Source organism: Mytilus californianus, unplaced genomic scaffold (genome assembly GCF_021869535.1).
Source record: "Mytilus californianus isolate M0D057914Y unplaced genomic scaffold, xbMytCali1.0.p SCAF_2, whole genome shotgun sequence".
In the NCBI taxonomy this organism is placed as follows: domain Eukaryota; kingdom Metazoa; phylum Mollusca; class Bivalvia; order Mytilida; family Mytilidae; genus Mytilus; species Mytilus californianus.
The window spans coordinates 17,592,414-17,612,793 of record NW_026262668.1 but is presented as its reverse complement, the minus strand read 5'-3'; the positions used below and the strand labels follow the sequence as shown (position 1 = coordinate 17,612,793).

General features: G+C 34.2%; 1 protein-coding gene across 1 annotated transcript; it reads left to right on the top strand.

Annotated features, from left to right (window-relative positions):
* Positions 1-9,370: 9,370 nt before the first annotated feature.
* LOC127729378 (membrane metallo-endopeptidase-like 1) lies at positions 9,371-11,107 on the top strand. Its single transcript, XM_052237198.1, has one exon. It carries the CDS (start codon positions 9,432-9,434, stop codon positions 11,076-11,078), a length of 1,647 nt encoding a protein of 548 aa, XP_052093158.1. The 5' UTR covers positions 9,371-9,431; the 3' UTR covers positions 11,079-11,107.
* The last annotated feature ends 9,273 nt before the right edge of the window (positions 11,108-20,380 follow it).

The window sequence follows — 20,380 nt, the reverse complement described above, 5'->3', positions numbered from 1 at the left end:
GTATTTGCTGTTAGCTGTTATTGTCTTATTCCTTGTTAGTTGTTATTGGACTATTAGTTTTTTTGTTATCTGTTATTATGAGAATGTATTTGCTGTTAACTGTTATTGAAAATAACAGTTAACAGCAAATACATTCTCATAATAACAGATAATGTATTTGCTGTTAACTGTTATTGAAAATTGGAATGTTAGCATTTTGACAGCCAATCTTCAGAAAATTGAATTGGGATCTTTCCACAAGTAACATGGTGGTCCCGTATTCGGAGAAGGATTCAATTAACATATAGGCATTTGAATGGGTTTACAGTACACTAGTCATTTTTCGGGCCCTTTATGGCTTGCTGTTCGGTGTGAGCCAAGGCTCCGTGTTGAAGACCGTACTTTGACCTATATTAATGGTTTACTTTTACAAATTGTGACTTGGATGGAGAGTAGTCTCATTGGCACTCATACCACATCTTCTTATATTTAATCACATAAACATTTTAACATTAGTTGAGTCCAGGACCATTACATTATATATTATTATTATCCTTTGTAATAAATTCCTTTTTCTATGAACATGTATTTAGAATTATCTTGATTTTTACGTATAGGGATAACGATCCTTGTTTCCCTGTATGTGCATATTAAATTCAAACAATTCTTTTAAAATATTACAAAAATTCTTAAGGGTTCCACGGAACCCAGTACTAGTGTCTCGCCTACTTTTGATGTTAGTCGCAGGCTCAACAAAATGGGTAAAAAGTTATAAAATAAATGGGGAATGTGTCCATGGAACACAGATGATGCCCCCGCTTGCATATCATATACAGTTATAAAGGGACATAACTGAAGAACAGTAAAAGTGAACCTACCCAAATTTGTACTTGATCCGAGTTTTGTGGTAATACGTATTGTGTATAAGTTTCATTAAATTTGGTTGATGCAAACTTAATTTACTCGGAGAACGGAAACGAAAAATTCAGCATTTTTTTCCATTTGTAAAGGGGCATAACTCTAGAAAATTTAGTGACAACCCCAAAATTCAAACTTGATCTTAATTTTGTGGTAATACGCATTGTGTACAAGTTTCATTGCATTTGGTTGAGGCAAACTAAAGTTAGAGAACGGAAACTTAAAAAATTCAGCATTTTTTTCATTTATAAAGAGGCATAACTCTAGAACGGTTAAAGTGACGCCCCAACCCAAAATTCATATTTGATCTATATTGTGTGGTAATAAGCATTGTGTATAAGTTTCATAGCATTTGGTTGAGGCAAACTTAAGTTAGAGAACAGAAATGAAAAATTCAGCAATTTTTTCGTTTGTAAAGGGGCATAACTTTAGAACGGTTACAGTGACACGACCAACATTCAAACTTGATCTGTGTTTTGTGGTAATAAGCATTGTGTATAAGTTTCATACATTTGGTTGGGGCAAACTGAAGTTAGAGAACGGAAACCAACTTTGGGATAGTTTATAAGAAAGTTATTAAAATTTTTAAATCTTTAACCACAGAGTGAATGTGATGTAACTGGCAGAAAAACTAAGTCCATTTATCAGTAAAATACAAAAGTCGCAGACTCGACAAAAAGGAAAACATATGGCAAAGGGATTCCTGATGAGGATGGCAATTAAGTCCTAGTTCCATACGACCAGTTTATAACCTAAACACCTTTTATATAATAAGGAACACAGACTCAGCTCTGTGATTCTTTTCTAAGAATACACTCACTATTTAAATTACAAGTAATAAATGCTGAAAAAAGTATTCTGTAACAAAAAAATATTATCATACATTGAATAAACCAATTCTAGATATATAACTATAAAATCATGTTCATAGAAAATGGAATTCATTACAAAGGATTATAATCAGTTATATACTGGATTTGTACTGGACAGACTGATTTTAATTATTCATTTACTGTTATCTGTTTTTATCCCTTTTCAATTCCATGTTATCAGGTATAAGCCAAATCAATTTGCTTTTTTGCTGTTATTGGAACCCCCTCCTTGCCCCCCCCCCCCCTCTTTAAAAAATTCTGAATCCATCCCGTAGCCAGGGGGTTCGGACTTCAAGTCCGGGCCCCCTCTAAAAACAAAAAAAAATACTATTAACCATTAAAGCCGAGATTCAAATTGAATAAAATTGAGAATGGAAATGGGGAATGTGTCAAAGAGACAACAACCCGACCATAGAACAGACAACAGCAGAAGGTCACCAACAGGTCTTCAATGCAGCGAGAAATTCCCGCACCCGGAGGCGTCCTTCAGCTGGTCCCTAAACAAATATATATACTAGTTCAGTGATAATGAAGTTTGCATGACTATTACAGTCAGAGCGTCATGGCATTAAAATATACCACACCCTTAGAGACATCCTAGCTACGGGCCTGCGATCCATACCCTGTTATTATTTCAGTAACCAGTCCTTTCCAAGAGGGAATAGATAAATAGGACTGATAATTTCTTTCTTCTTCTTCTTCTTCTTCTTCCAGGTAAGGAACCTGATTCAAAAACTGAATATTATTGGTTACGCGCCAAAACTTTGCGTAGTGTCGGGCAACACAGAAAGTTCTCCTCTTGGCTATTTACATTAAAAAAAAAACATTCGCAATATAATACAATTTAAATTATGCACAACTGGTGTTGCCTAGTTCCTTTTAGAGCATGCCTTTAGGGCAGCCATGACTCCCTGAACAGGGTTGGCTGATGAAACGATTGTTGGTAAATCCCTGATGGTCCTTAGAAAGAAAGATTCTTTCTGTCCAATCTGTTACATTTATCAGATAGCATGTAACATGAGTTGTTGGCAATTGACAATCGCTCACACTTTTTGAATAATTCAATAGACGGATAAATGAAAAATACTGTCACTAAAGTCTAACATAAAAAGACAAAACTAGTAACGACATTCGAGACTTGAGACAGGGTGTCTATACAAGTTTTGAGAGTAATCAACTTCCTCCTTTCCCAAAACTTAATGTTGTCATTTCTGTGTCCTTTGGTCTCTTGTGGAGAGATGTCTCATTGGCAATCATACCATATCTTATTTTTGTATTATCATTCATATATATTTTGTTTATATTACAGAATACAAAAACGAAAAATGAAAACGATCTTATATAAACTAAACGCAACAAACATTATGGTGAATTTTTTTCCAAATCATGATTAATATCCATGTAATTGCTTTATATTCGTACCATACTTCTGTCTGTTTAGAAAAATTCAATACCTGACTTAACTGAGGTAACTTGGCCGAACATACCGGATTATTGACGTCGAACGAATTTTTAAAAGCGAAATTTGAAACCAATGCATGATTTTTTAAAGTTTTTTCGTGAAACATTTCTTTGATTCCATTACCTCAATAAAATCAGTAAAACACGTTGCATTTCCATATTGCCGAGACCGAGCTTTGAAAATCTGATTCAGGCCATAAGAATGTTGCTGGCAGGAATACGCCAACGTGCTGTTGCAAGATAATTTCACGCCAGAATCTACTCTGACAGTCTTTACAGCAACGGTACAAACAGATGGGATTTGTTAATGAACAACCAAGTTTTCGGATGTCATGGCAGACATATTTACCTCATAGATTTTCCCAATACACAAAAGGCATATTACGAGCATGTTCTATTATGGGGATTTTACAAACTGGTGTATTCTTTTACTAGTTCTACGGTCAGCACACGCCCTGCGTGTTTGGCCTTTACGATGTGGATTTGTTAATGAACAACCAAGTTTTCGGATGTCATGGCAGACATATTTACCTCATAAATTTTTCCAATACACAAAAGGCATATTACGAGCATGTTCTATAATGGGGATTTTACAAACTGGTGTATTCTTTTACTAGTTATACGGTCGACACACGCCCTGCGTATTTGGCCTTTACGATGTTTCAATTTGCTAAGGAAATATCTACTCTTTCCTGAACGACTAAACATGGTCCTACTACCGAACAACTAAATATTACTGTCTTTTTGTTTTTGGGATGTACAAGTACCCGTTCATGTCAACTTTGTGTTTTTGTTAGATGTATTTCTATTTGTATCCATCTGATGAGTTAAGCCTTTTTTCAACGGATTTTTATAGTTTGTTCTTATGTTGTACTGTTACACCACTGTCCCAGGTTAGGGGTAGGGTTGAGCGCTTACAAACATGTTTAACCCCGCCACATTCTTTATGTGCCTGTCCCAATTCAGGAGCCGTAGTTCAGTGGTTGTCGTTGGTTCATGTCTGTCATATTTGTTTTTCGTAAACTGTTTTGTTATAAATTAGGCCGTTAGTTTTCTCAATTGAATTGTTTCATATTTTCATGTCGGGGCCTTTTATAGCCGACCACACGGTATGGGTTTTTCTCATTTTTGAAGGCCTATAATTGCTTACTTCTACTTCATTTGAACTTTGGTGGATAGTTGTCTCATTGGCAATCATACCACATCTCCTTATTTTTATATTGTCCTACTCCTCAACAAATTAACATTGTCCTACTCCTAAACAACTAATTAATGGGCATTTAAAAAGTCGGAATGCGAATATATATGTTCAAACTCTTTTAGGTCATTTTTTAGTAACAACAAACAAAAGAACTATGTCAATTGGACCTGCTTTGATACTATAACTGCCCTTGAATTTTTACTAGATAATATTTTTGTTCGCTATGGAGATTCCGTATATCGTCAGGTTATCCGACTTCCCATGGGGACTAACTGTGCACCACTTATTGTGGACCTGTTTCTGTATTGTTATGAGTTACAATTTATGACTAAAATCAGCAAAGACCCACCGAAACAACATCTGATTCAAAAATTTAATAGCACTTTTAGATATTTAGGTGATATATTGGCTCTCAATAATGACGACTTCAGTATGTACACTAAAGAGATTTATCCTGCCGAACTGACTTTAAATAAAGCTAATACTAACAATGAACACTGCCCTTTCCTGGATCTTGATATCTTTATCTTTAACGGGAAGCTTAATACCAAAATTTATGATAAAAGAGACGATTTTTCATTTCCTATTGTTAATTATCCATTTCTAGATGGTGACGTTCCCTTGTCGTCATCTTATGGTGTTTACATATCTCAACTTGTTCGATTCGCTCGTGTATGTAACAACGTATTTGATTTCAACGAAAGAAATCTCTGTATTACTGAAAAATTATTACACCAGGGTTTTGGATATCACAAACCAGTCAAAACATTTACTATTTTATCATCGGTACAAGGACATCATTCGTAAATATAAATCAACATGCAGACGTTCAGGTATTTCACATCCAATATTTTATGGTAATATTCTTTACAAAGCACAAACATGTCGACATTCACCTCAAAAGCAAACCAAACCTTTAAACAGACTTATTCGGAAAGGATATAGTTACGATACTGTTGTCAAGTCATTAAGGATTGCATATTTTGGTATTAATATTGATTCACTCATAAGGTCTTTGCATCGGAAATAAATACATTTATTCTAAAACCAGTTGTTGGCATGATACGGGTTATGTTCTTCTCATATATTTTATGATGGTATGATACTAAACCCCTAACAGGAGGGATTGTACTTGATTTTAATATGATGAAGACATACTCTTTCAATCAGTTTAATTGAGGTCTGGAGCTGGCATGTCAGTAACTGCTAGTGGTCCTTTGTTCATTTATGTATCATTGTCATTTTGCTTAGTTTCTTTTGTTACCTATTCTGACATCGGACTCGGACTTCTTTTAAACTGAGTTTTACTGTGCGCATTGCTATGTGTTTCTTTATTCTACATTGGCTAGAGGTATATGGAGAGGGTTGAGATCTCACAAAACATGTTAATCCCGCCGCATTTTTAGCGCCTGTCCCAAGACAGGAGCCTCTGGCCTTTGTTAACTTGTATGTTTTTTTAATTTTAGTTCATTTATATGTTTTGGAGTTTAGTGTGACGTCCATTTTCACTGAACTAGCACACAATTTTATTTAGGGGCCAGCTGAGGACCACCTCCGGGTGCGGAATTTTCTCGCTGCGTTGAAGACCCATCGGTGGCCTTCGGCTGTTGTCTGCTCTTTGGTCGGGTTGTTGTCTCTTTGACATATTCCCCATTTCCATTCTCAATTTTATTGTCTTGGTCCTGAACAACTAAACATTGTCCTACTCATGAACAACTAAACATTGTCCTGCTCCTGAACAACTTAACATCATTTTTATACGCAACGACTATACATTGTCCTGCTCCTCGGCAACTAAACATCATCCTGATACTCAACGACTATACATTGTCCTGCTCCTCGACAACCAAACATCATCCTAATACTCAATGACTATACATTGTCCTGCTCCTCGACAACTATATATCCACCTGCTCCTCGACAACTAAACATCATTCTGACACTCAACGACTATACATTGTCCTGCTCCTCGACAACCAAACAACATCCTAATACTCAACGGCTATACATTGTCCTGCTCCTCGACAACTATATATCCACCTGCTCCTCAACGACTAAACATCATTCTAATACTCAACGACTATACATTGTCCTGCTCCTCGGCAACTAAACATCATCTTAATACGCAACGACTATACATTGTCCTGCTCTTCGACAACTAAACATCATCCTAATACTCAACGACTGTACATTGTCCTGCTCCTCGACAACTATATATCCACCTGCTCCTCAATGACTAAACATCATCCTGATACTCAACGACTATACATTGTCCTGCTCCTCGACAACCAAACATCATCCTAATACTCAACGACTATACATTGTCCTGCTCCTCGGCAACTAAACATCATCCTGATACTCAACGACTATACATTGTCCTGCTCCTCGACAACTATATATCCACCTGCTCCTCAACGACTAAACATCATCCTAATACTCAACGACTATACATTGTCCTGCTCCTCGACAACTATATATCCACCTGCTCCCCGACGACTAAACATCATCCTAATACTCAACGACTATACATTGTCCAGCTCCTCGGCAACTAAACATCATCTTAATACGCAACGACTATACATTGCCCTGCTCCTCGACAACTAAACATCATCCTGATACTCAACGACTATACATTGTCCTGCTCCTCGACAACTATATATCCACCTGCTCCGCAACGACTAAACATCATCCTAATACTCAACGACTATACATTGTCCTGCTCCTCGGCAACTAAACATCATCTTAATACGCAACGACTATACATTGCCCTGCTCCTCGACAACTAAACATCATCCTAATACTCAACGACTATACATTGTCCTACTCCTCGACAACTATATATCCACCTGCTCCTCGACAACTAAACATCATCCTGATACACAACGACTATACATTGTCCTGCTCCTCGACAATTATATATCCACCTGCTTCTCAACGACTAAACATAATCCTGGTACTCAACGATTATACATTGTCCTGCTTCTCGACAACTATATATCCACCTGCTCCTCAACAACTAAACATCATCTAGATACTCAACGACTATACATTGTCCTGCTCTTCGACAACTATATATCCACCTGCTCCTCAACGACTAAACATCATCCTGATACTCAACGACTATACATTGTCTTGCTTCTCGACAACTAAATATCCACCTGCTCCTGAACAACTGAACATCATCCTAATACTCAACGACTATACATTGTCCTGCTCCTCGACAACTATATATCCACCTGCTCCTCGACAACTAAACATCATCCTGCTACTCAACGACTATACATTGTTCTGCTCCTCAACAACTGTATATCCACCTGCTCCTCATCAACTCAACATCATCCTGATACTCAACGACTAAACATTGTCCTGCTCCTCGACAACTATATAACCACCTGCTCCTCAACAACTCAACTAAATAGTGTTCTACTTTTCAACAACTAAACATTATCTTGCAAAAACATTAATAGATAACTGTCATCCTGCTCATAGATATAAATATTAAATTCATATTTCAAAACTGTCAATAAATTTGTATTTTTACTCAGTATTTAAATCCTTAAATTTCAGTTTGGCCTTTGGAGTCTATGCATATTGAAATGAAGTTCCAAAGGCAAAGCCTACTGACGAATCCCATTATAAATGTTCACATTTTTAACAGTATAAATGGGATGAAACCGACAAGGCCAGACAGACGCTGAATTCATTTATTGCATGTTCAGTATCATTACTGAGAATTCTCACTGATATTCTAAAATATTGATACTGTAACTTGCATTCAATTCATATTTCAGAGGATTCGACCAACTTGTATGTTAAATCCTTAAACTTCAGATTATTCTTGAGAGTTTAGGCAAAATCAAATACCAAATGCAGCATATTTGCAGAACCACATCGGTCATGGTAATTTTCAAGTGTTTCTTTTCGGACTGAGCAGAATTATCATTCATCGTTAGTGTTTTGTGACTTACTGAAGTATCTGTATTACTATTTTATTATGTAAAACTGTCCATATTCACCTTACAGACAACACAACAGAATTATAGATTTTAAAGATGCACGCGACTGCTTGCACCCACAAGAATCCGCACCTGGACGTCATTGACAACATTCGACCACCAAACAATGGAAGCCTGGGTTCACACATTTATTTGTAAAAAAAGTTTGATTTACTAGTACTAAGGTTTATACCATATATTTATACCATGACACTCGATTGATTTGTAATGGATCGGCGACAATAAAAACTTCTTCAGTGTAACATTGACAGGTATTTTATTTCTGTGTATAATGTGACTTGTCTTGCATGTTTCATAATTATGTTATGTAACGGAAACATGTTTGTATATTTATTTTGTTTACTTTTGGCATTTAGATATGTGGGATGTTATGATTTAATACAGAATGTTCACATCGGTGACACACACATGAATTCAGATGTACGTGGCGAAGTACCGGGATCACCTTGCTTGAAAACTCTTGTACAATCCGGCAGCGTGCAACGTTTTGAAAACCAGTTTTCCATTTTTGAAAAGGACAATAAAAATAAATTGATAAAACATGAACCAAATACTCAGCCAAATCCAACTATGCGACAAACAATTACGGAGACTGTTCTAAAATCTCTCGATATGAGTGTGAATCCTTGTGACAATTTCTTTAAATTTGCTTGCGGTGGTTATATTAAAGAAACCAATCCGCCAAGCGGAGATCAGTGGGCTTTCGGCAGACCACGAAACAGAATCAGAGATGCTGTCAAGGCGGAAATTCAAAGTATCGTTAAACAAAGTGACCAAATTCCACTGAAAAAAGCAAAACAACTATTCCAGTCATGCATGGATGAGCAAACCACAGAAATCCGAGGAGTAGAACCTATCCTTAAGTATTTGTCTGCCCTTGGTGGGTGGCCTGTGCTAGGAACCTGGGATAGTAAGATCTTTGATTATATAGACTTGTTAGCGGTAACAAAACCACTTTTGAAAGACTGGCAATTTCATTACCAGATGTCTGGAGTAATTATTGGTATGACGGTGCAAAAGGATTTTGGTGAAAAAGGTCCATATGCTATATATTTAGACCAGCCTCGATTAGGACAGTTTGATTTTTCTGGATTACCAAACCAGGAGGTTTATCGACTTGGGAGACACAACTTATATAACAAGGCCTATGAAGAATATTTAGTAGATGTTGCAGTTTCCCTCGGGGCACATCCTAACATCGCCAAAAAGGACATGTTTGATGTTGTAGAATTTGAAACTGCATTAGCAAAAATAATGTTATTCGAGGAAGAAAGAAGACTAGTAAATATTCGATATAATAAGATAAGTATTCTTGAAATGTCAATTAGGTATCCAAAAATTGACTGGCTACGGTTTTTAAGGAAAATTCTGGCCATAGCGAATATCCATGTAACTTATCAGACTAAGGTTGTCCTATGGGCTTCTCCCTACTTCGATCAGTTGAGCTCAATTATTACTAAAACATCAAAAAGAACTTTGGCTAATTATATTTTATTCCGAGCGATTCAGCCTTTATTGCCAAGTGTAAGTAAAAATCTACAATATGTAAACCTCCGATACATTGCGACTGTCAACGGATTAAGTGAACCAAAGTTACCACAAAGGTCTGACTTTTGTACTGATATAGTTATTGAACAGATGGACTGGGTGACTAGTCGAATATTCATAGCAAATAAAACAGATTCTGACCAAACGCTCGCATACGTAAACGAGATAAGAGGATATGTTCGGTTTATTTTAACAGATATGATAAGTAAATCAAAATGGTTGTCAGACAGAACAAAATTGCAAGTCCTTAGAAAAATGAAATCAATTGAAGATAAATTAGGATTCCCAGAAGAAATTTTACAAGACAGTTTTCTCGATTTTTATTACCGACATTTTGATATGGGAAAATATTTTTTTGAAAACATGGTGGAATCACTAACAGAAAATTACAAAATTGTTCTGTTAAAACTTACAAACCCACCTAAGAATGAATGGCTCCTCCGTCCTGGGGCAGTAAATGCATGGCATAATTTGGCCACAACATCCATTGAAATACCATTGGGAACAATGAGTGACCCATTCTTCGAAAACTATTATTCAGCTGGAATGAATTTTGGCGGCATTGGATTTTTAATTGGACATGAATACGCTCATGGATTTGAAGTTATAGGGATGAAATTTGACTGGAACGGACTAATTCGAAGATATTGGTCCGATAAATCTGCGTTTAATTTTGCCGATAAAGCTGACTGTTATGTACGTCAATACTCGCAATATTATATACCGGAAGCCGATTTATATGTTACCAATGGAAATAAAACATTAAATGAAAATTTGTGTGACCATATAGGCGTAAGAGCAGCATTTTATGCATATAAAAAATTTAAGCACGATAGAAACATAAGTGAGAAAGTGCCAGGACTACCGTTTACAGACGACCAACTGTTCTTTATAAATATGGCAAGAATATGGTGTTCTAACTCATCACCTTTATTTATCAGAAAAGTGCCTTTAGTTGATCATCACACTCTCCCTAGGTTAAGAGTGATTGGTCCACTCCAAAACAGCCCAGAATTCGCATCAACATTTCAGTGTCCAAGAGGTTCATTTATGAATCCCATAAACAAATGTGGGTTTTGGTAGACAGTTTCTATCAGCAATAACATTAATAAGCGAGATATTTATTTAGATATGATTGTAATTAATCAGTTACAAATAAAATCATTCAATAATAGCTTGATTTGTTTTCTAACAAATGGACCCCATTTGATTGTTCCCTCATCAAGATTTGTTGCATCACATCACGCCTAAAGAAAATTCCACTTTCAACACTCAAAATGACTGCAGTAGTAACCCATAGTTTAAACATTAAGCAAAAAACTGTTTACAACAGAAAACGGAATAAAGTCCGAGGATCATATTTCACGTTATATCCTCAAGGCACCCAAAAGGTCTTGTATGGACTTCACAAGTTATAATTCATACATTGACGGAATATTTCTGTAAATGCTAATAAATTATTTGATTTGGGCAGGGCATTTTAGTGGAACTATGAGTAATAAAGTTTCTTGTAAAATTAATTTCGTTTCAAGCCAGATTACCAATTTTTCTCAGGTTATAGAAAAGTTTCTTTTTATCTACGCGAATCAGAAAGCATCTATATAAGCTCATTATAGATACCAAAGTTAAAATTTTGTACTCCAGACGCTCGTTCCTTCTTCAAAAGACTCATCAGTGACACTCGAATAAACAAAAGTAAAAGGCAAAATAAAGTACGAAGATGCACAAAATAATAAGACATAAACACATATCTTCAGATATGTTGCGTCTCGTTTGAATTGTTTTACATTTTGTCATGGCGGGCCTTTAGTAGCCTACTATACGGTATGGGATTTGCTCATTGTTGAAGGCCACGAGGTTACTCACATGTAAGTCATTTGGTATTGATGGATAGTCACTATTGCAATTATACTACATCATCTTCTATTTTTATGTTTTATGTTTTTGTTTACTGGTTTTAAAGAGAGTTCAATCAGGTATCATGGAATTATAAGATCTAAACTAAATCCTTATACATTCAGAATCACCTTTCACTACTTAGGTTATGTGTCAAATAAATAAATTTCTAAAGATAAACGAAGGTCGTCGATCCCAATGAACCAAATATCTAGTCCATTACGACAATTGGTAATTCCATAAACTTTGAAACATCGAAAGGCAAAAAAGTTTTAAGACATAAATGATTTTCTAAGTGGTAAAATTCCCGTTCTTGGTATAAACAAGTTTGCATCATACAGATCAATATCACAGAAACTTCTAAATCGTGAGCTGTCGCCATCAGAAGTTGTTCGGTCGTCTTCAAGTGAAATAATAAAAAAGGATGAAATAATAGTCTATGGCACTTTACTTTACATCGTTTATCCGATATGGGTCATAAACGATGTAAAGTATAATTAATATAACGTTTGCAACTTAAGGATCAGAATACAACCCTTTCTAAAGTACCTGATATAATTCCTGTTTTGCATTTTATTCGTCTTGTTCTTATAAAAATTAAGGAATGAACGAGTTTTATTTACGATTTCATTGAGTAAGAAAAGAACAGACACATTTGGAATATATAAGAAACTATACCATAAAACTTCACTTATTTTTATGATTTGTCTCCAAAAACTGCTTTACATTTTTTTTTAAATCAGTAATTGTATTTCTACATTAAACTAAGATTTTGTTAGTTTATTACGATATAATGGTACTAATGAAAATTAATGGAGCGTTTAATTTTTTTTTTTTTTTTGTCCCCTTGTTTTTTCTATCAAAATGACATTTTAGGTCAAAGAGTTTTTCATACATTATGGTTTTATACTATTTTGATGTACATTTATGCAAAGCTAGTTGATCATGTTCACTCTGAAAAGCTTGTGAAATAAATTGCCACAGGCGATACACTATATAGACTAGCTATACACGACTACATTAAACTTGTTTTGTGACTAATGAAAGCATTAAATGTCCTACATAATTTTTTGGAACATGAAATCAATCTACATATATTTCTTTTAAAGTTAACAGAACTAGGTTAAGAACAGGAGAAAAAAGAGATTATTTATCTGAATGTACCTGTTTATTTCATTCTCTTTCTATTTCAATTTATTAAATTCAACTACATCAATCCTAATAGGTTTTCTGGACATTTGATACCTTTTCCGAAAATTGATAAACTGTCTGACCATCACAGTCAGGAAATCGATCTGCCATATTTCAAAACTCTTGCACAGTTAGGAAGTGGTATACTATTTGAAAACCAATTTCAAAAAATTGTAAATTCGAGTCAAACTGACATTTAAGTGAAAAAAAGGTAACACGAATACAAGACAACAGCTCACGGAGGTGATCACCATACACATTTTGGTATACTGTGGTTTAAGAACAGCCCCACTCATACATTGAGTTTTCGAAAATTCTACCAAAACATATATTTCATAAGAAAATCATAACCAATTTGTATATTTCCAAGCTATCATACATACAATTTGTGACATCTTATTTTGACACATGGGATCATTCATATTATAATGCATTCGGAATATTTAATAAATGTACTTCCAGTACTGTTGTGAAGATGATCCTGCTTTTTTTTTGAGCGAGGTGATATGTTGTCTAGCATTGCATAAGTTAATAATTATCTTAATAATTGGTCAAAACAAAATTATTTGGCTATTTAGTGTAGACATTTTGTGTGAAATTTTAGAAACAAACACAATTCATTATTTTAAGGGCATACGATACAGTAACAGGGGCAGATAATAACGTTTTCAAAACTTTTCGTGTTGTTTTCGCGACGTTGTTAATCATAACGTTGTAATTTAGCGATGTTTCTAATAAGAACGTTAACATTTCGCGACGTCGCTTTAGATGTAGTCACATTTGCAGAAAATCCACTGACGTCATAAATCCGGTTGCGCGAATTTAAAAAAAAAGTACCTGCTAAGAAAGACGGCCATATCACGAGAATTGTTATATTCATTCATTAATAATGAAGTCAACAGTATTAACTTGAAATGTAAAAAAGAATCAAATCCACATTTATAATTTTGTATGTGTTTTTATTTCATATAGGAAATGAATAAAAAGATATGTAAATAATATTACGTCAATGAGACAGAAACCCAACTTAAAAAAAAAAAGCCCCATAAGTAATTTAGATATCAACGCACTGTCTTCATCAATATATAGTATCTACACTATTTGGCAAGCTCTAAATCGTATGGAGAATTGTACTGATAAATTTAACAGAGACTATCAACAAAATAACAAAATAACATAATAAATAAATACAACGCCTCATACTGGTCCTGATTTTGAAAAGGTACATTAACAAGTTGCGGATTTTAGCGGTATTTTAGAATTTAACCCAGTGGAATATATATGTGTATGAAGAAGAACTGTCGGTGAAAAAGACACAGTTATAATAAAACCCCGTATTATCGACCAAAACAAAAACGCACTAAGCACGTTAAAGACGTTCTAAGCATATCCCCTCTTGCACACATTGAGAGAGAAAAATCGAGTTATCGACACACACGAGTTAGGTATCTGACAGTCCAGAAAAGACTCATTGATGTCAAGCTGCTGACCAAATATGAAGTATATCTGTAAGGTAGTTTCTCAGAAAAGTAACAAAATATTTGTTGGAACACTGGACGGACGGACAAACAAGGTGGTTGCAATATTGCCCCATTCCTAGATTGGAGGTGTATTACAGACAATTAAGTCAATAATCATATGTACCGTAATAAAAAAATACCCTGAAGACAAGCTTAGGCAACCTATCTATTGATATAGAATCATGCAATTTCATGCTTTAATACCGACTGCTGTACTGTTATACTACACCGTAACGGACTATTGAGACAATTATGACATGAATTTGCACGAAACAGCTCTAAATATTCACTTTTTAAACATGTTCAGAATAGTTTCTAAGCTAACCCGAGTTAATGTGGGCATAGTTATGCTATAGAGTAGGCCGTTAGTTTTCTCGTTTGAATTGTTTCACATTTTTTTTATGTCGGGGCTTTTTTTATTGTTGAATGCCGTACGGTGACATTTCATTGCTTTTATCTTCGTCATTTGAACTATGGTGGATAGTTGTCTCATTGGCAATCATACCAAGTGTCCTTATTTTTATATTATCCCAGTTACTTGTATAATTGTTTCACATTTTGTCATGTCGGGGCCTTTTGAATAATTAAAACTATGTTCAAGCTGTGTTGTCTACATGAATTGTAGGAAATGTCGGACAGAGATGCAAATTAATTTTTTTATCAGATTTATCTTTTTTTTTTCCGAACATTTCTAAAAGTAATTTACTAGAATACTTTTTAAAATGATATTTCATGATTCTAAAGAAGTTTCTGTCCAAGTTTCGTAACAATTCATAAAGGTTTGGCAAATATTTTATGCTATTTTACGAGTTACCAGCTTTATAAATTTTGATGATTAACATCATTGCTTTCGAAAAAAAATCTTTGCTATACCATGCACTGAACTTGACAGCGTAGTCGTGAACGGCGGGAATGATTTCACGACGTTGTTGCGATTAAAACTTATTTCAACGTGATTTAGCCTCTTATTGGCAAACGTTCCGTTTGCCATTAGAATTCAAGGTTTAATGCTTTTATTGAAAACCCAAGCACATGGATCCCCAGTTTTTTTATTTTGATATCAAACAAGTAATGTTTCAAGAACGCTCCGCCAAAATTTTAAGAAAAAATCAACGATCGAATTTTGTCTGTACTTCTGAGTAGACGCAAAAAAATTGTCAACTTCTTTATTTCACTAATAGTAATATAAATTCAGGAAATAACAATTGGGTTTAAGCTCATACTTGTTACAGCTTGTTGATGCCATGGATCAATGAAACATTTTACAAAAAAACCGGTTAAGTTATGACTGTTCGTTCAAAAGTATTGCTACTTTCCTTAAAAGTCCTTATTTATGAAATTTCAGGGTTTTTCCTTCAAATATGCAAATTTCGAACCAAAATATCTGAAAAAGTAAGTCATGAAGGTATTTTTTTCTTTGCATGTTTCAAAAGTACACATTGAAATTGACCTTCATTCAAAATTTCAAGAAAAAATCAACGAGGGATCTCTACTGTATCGTATGCCCTTAAATATACATATGTTAAATTTTGACTGTATATACTTATTGCTTTGAACGTCAAACACATACTGGTCTTTAAAAAAAATTGAAATACAAGGCGTTCTTTTTTGTTCTTTAAATGAAAATGTCCTCTATCATAAAGACATCGTTCCCAGGTGTCAACTACATTTAAGTTACCTATGTTGCTACTTTTTATGCTTTTGATACAGGTAGGATAAAGATATTTACACATATATATATATTTAGCATGCCAGTCAGTCTGAAAGTAACATAATATGATTACATAAACGATTGTCTGATGGAAAAGACGAACGATTTCATTTGGAGAAAAATGTAGTTAATCCGTGATAAAATATTGATATTCTTTGGAGCTTCTTCGAAAGATTTTCTTCAAAGCTATCTTGAAAATATTGGAGAATCACTGGTTGTTAATAATAAGATTGATTTATATAAATTAAGGCGAGAGTAGTTTACCGAAGTTCAAATCTCGTAAACCAATTGGGAAGAGACAAATTAAGGTAACAAACAAAAACTAAGGAAATCCCATGAACACCATATGATTGGGAAAGGGTTCATCGACAAAGTAAGCGTCTCCGTTGGTTTAAAAGCTGAAATTTTCAGGTATAAAACATGGAAACAAATACAAAATATTAACAATAGATTACCAAAAACTGCCATTTTCTGGGGAACAATTCTATTTTATCAACATGGAAAGAGCCTAGTATGTCAACCATTCACTTATATTTCTCAGAAAAATTACATTTATCGAGTCTTATGCTCTGACGGTTAATGGTCTTCTTCAAAACAGTGACGAATTAGCGTTAACTTTTCGATGTCCACATTTTTCTGTCATGAATCCATTGGCAAATAAAAAATGTAGATTTTGGTTAAAAGTGGGAAAGATAGATATTTAAGATATTAATTTTCTTTTAAATTGCTTGCGTTTGATGAACTTTTTGATTGGAGATTTTGTATTCTTTATTAGAGATGCATATGTACAGGATGTGACTGAATCAGCAGATGCATTGTTAATAGTAATTGAAAGTGCGCCAATGAATATATAAATTGTTAGATGCCTTCAAAGACGCGAAACGCAACTTCTTGTTGAAATATTAGAAATGATATCTAAATGATACGTTCAGCTTTTACCTTTTTCTTAATTTTTCTTCTTTTAACTCTATTCTTCAATATATCTTTTTCGTTAAACAAAAGATTTTTTTTTTCCACTAAAATATTAATCTTATCTGAAAAACATGGAATTCAGTGAGCACCAGTTTGCAATGCCACTCTATTTTATCTTGTTTCTATAAATACCATGTATTTGTAAAAGTTAACTGTAGGGTATACATCACTTTCTGTCAATAGTTACTTCTTATCACTTAGCGACACAGTTTAGAGAATGATAAATACTTGTGTTTGCGTATAATACGAGCAGAACCTTTCATTTCCGGTTTTCTCAACAAAAAAATCAGTCTAAATGACTGCGACAGAAGTTTACCGATGTTCACATCACGAAAATCGATTGAAACGGGACAAATGAAGGTAACAAATCAATACTGAAGGAATCGCACGAACTCCATATTCTGATACTCAAAATCCCACATTTCAAAGTTTTCTTACATCTCTGTTTTATTATCTGAAAGTGAAAAATAATGAACTTTACAAGATGCTTTTTACAGTGATTGATTTTAAGTAACTTATTTCTTGCTGTTCATATATATTTTGATCAGAGATTTTGTATTTTTGGTGAGAGATACATATGTTCAGAATTCGATTCTATATTCTTTAAAGGATAGAATGTATAAACTATGATGAAAACAGTGTATTTCAGAAATTGGGTGATTAGTAATGACAATAACAAATTGAATACCGACTACTCTAATGCAAACACATTATATTTGTAAGTGAAAGTTAAAATTAATTAGCATGATAACATAGTATTTGTCTTTCCCTTCGCCTGTACCATTCTTCAAAATCGTTCCGTAACTCAAATATAACGGCTTTGAGACGTGGATAGAACTTCTCTGCGACGTCTCAAAGTGTAAGGACAAAGAAACGTTATCAAGCTCACTTTTGTCACGCGTTAATCTGTCTTACGGAAAGGGAATAGACCAGAAATACCATGATAAACAGATGATAGGGTTTTCATTTGGTCAGTTTTTACGAACTTCCCTATTTTTTAATTTGACTTTTGAGTTCGATATTTTTGTTATACTTTATTCTGTGTATAGATATCGTAAAATATCAGCCTTTTTCGACAAAATGTGAAGCTATTTTGTTCGGTCGCTTTGATCACTCGTAAAAAGGTTTTACTTTGTGACTCGCGATTAATATTTACTATAAAACCCAATAATCTATGCCTACAATTATAAAAGAGTTGGGCAATCATGAATAAAACTGATACATTAATTTGATCGCATGTAATTTCACTCCGGAATGCCGCTTTTCTCGTTCAAATTTTCTTTGAAAAACCAGGACCATTTTCGAAAAAAAACTGACGTTTTAACTGCAATTCACAGTTAAAATGAGGAATTTTATCCCGATCATCATTTTTTTTTTAAGAGAGGCGGATGATACCAAAGGGATAACCATATTCATTAGTCGAAAACAAACTGACAAAGCCAAACTGCAAAACACAACATAGAAAATTAAGGGAATAACCATTTGATTCTCTGAGGGGGAGGAGGGTAATTATGTGTACCCCAAGTCCATCTTTTTTTTTTACCCAGAAAAAAATAATTTATTTTAAGGCCAATCACTAACACAATTATTTTTCTTCAGCATATATTAAACACACTCTTGGTTTAATAGGTTCTTTTGTCAGCAGCAACCATCTGCCAAGGAAATCATAATAGGAAATGCAAGCTCTGGAATATCGTATCAACTCTTTTGTCTTAAAGTTTTGTTCTCAACCGACCTTCATTGTCAACCTATAGATGTAAGTCAAGACATGAGGCAGACTTAAGTGTATCTGTTGTATTTATTATTTAATTGGATAGATGCGTTCAACATAGTAATCAAATATCGATTATTCAGTGAGAGGATATCATATTGATAGCGAAACGTGAAGTTAAATAATAATGCTAGCCTCTTTTTATTATTCGTAGGAAACTGCTGTTTAAAGTAGGCCTCATATGAATAAGGAACAAGTCGGCAAGAAGAGGAGAACAGTTTGTTTTCATTGGAATGCCAACTTTTTTGTTAAAAAAAACACCTACAACTAAATTCAAAATATGATGTCAATCAAGAATTCAAGCATGTTGATAATGTCAATCTCAGAGAATTTTTTGTTTGAATCAGAGTGGTTTTTGTTTGTTTATATAGTGATTAAGATTATAACACAATATTGACTGCTGTACCCCATTTTTTGTCATTTTTACCAATTATTTTCTGTTTGTTTTGCTCACACATTATTGTCAATATTATTGAATTCTATGCGACTATCATACAAGTGAGAGGTTTTGCTAGATATAAAACCATGTTTAATCCACCATTTTCTACATAAGGAAATGCCTGTACCAAGTCAGGAATATGACAGTTGTTTTCTATTCGTTTGATGTGTTTGAGCTTTTGATTTTCCCTTTTGATAAAATACTTTCCGTGTCGAATTTTCCTCGGAGTTCGGTATTTTTGTAATTTTGCATGATTTATTCATCCCTAAAACAAGATATATGTATCTACGTTGGCCATTATTTTTGATGAAACAAAGCAAGAACAATTCTTTCAATTTGTCTTTTAGTTTAGAATGTGGAACACTTGTGTAAATGGTAGAAGAGTCAAATATTTTGATACTATTGCATTAGGAAAGAAACTTAGATTGTATGTACTCAAACAGATCTTTGGAAATTTTTAGTATCCACATCTGTTTCACATCGCACCTAGAATATGTAGTTTCATAATAACTGAATAATGAAGCTCTCCTTTGATTGCTGATAAAATTTGTGTTACAAATTTAAAGTTAGGTTCTGTGGAGCACTTGAAAGATCCAGCAACAAAATATTGTTTGTAAGGACACTTTAGCAATTGAAGTATCCAATACAGTGACGAAGGATCCAGTTCTTCATTTTTGGTTGAAATTCCATAGAGCATAGAACAGACCTTTGATTATTCAGGATGTCCTTTTTGACGTGGGAGTTTATGTTGAAAAAGTTTGAAAAGATTTGACATTGTAGTTTCAGAGAAGAAATGATTGGGAAATTGGAACAATCAGAATAAAGAATTGCCTCTGGCAGCCATGTTTTTACTGCGATCATTCTGAAAGAAATGAGATTTTTTTT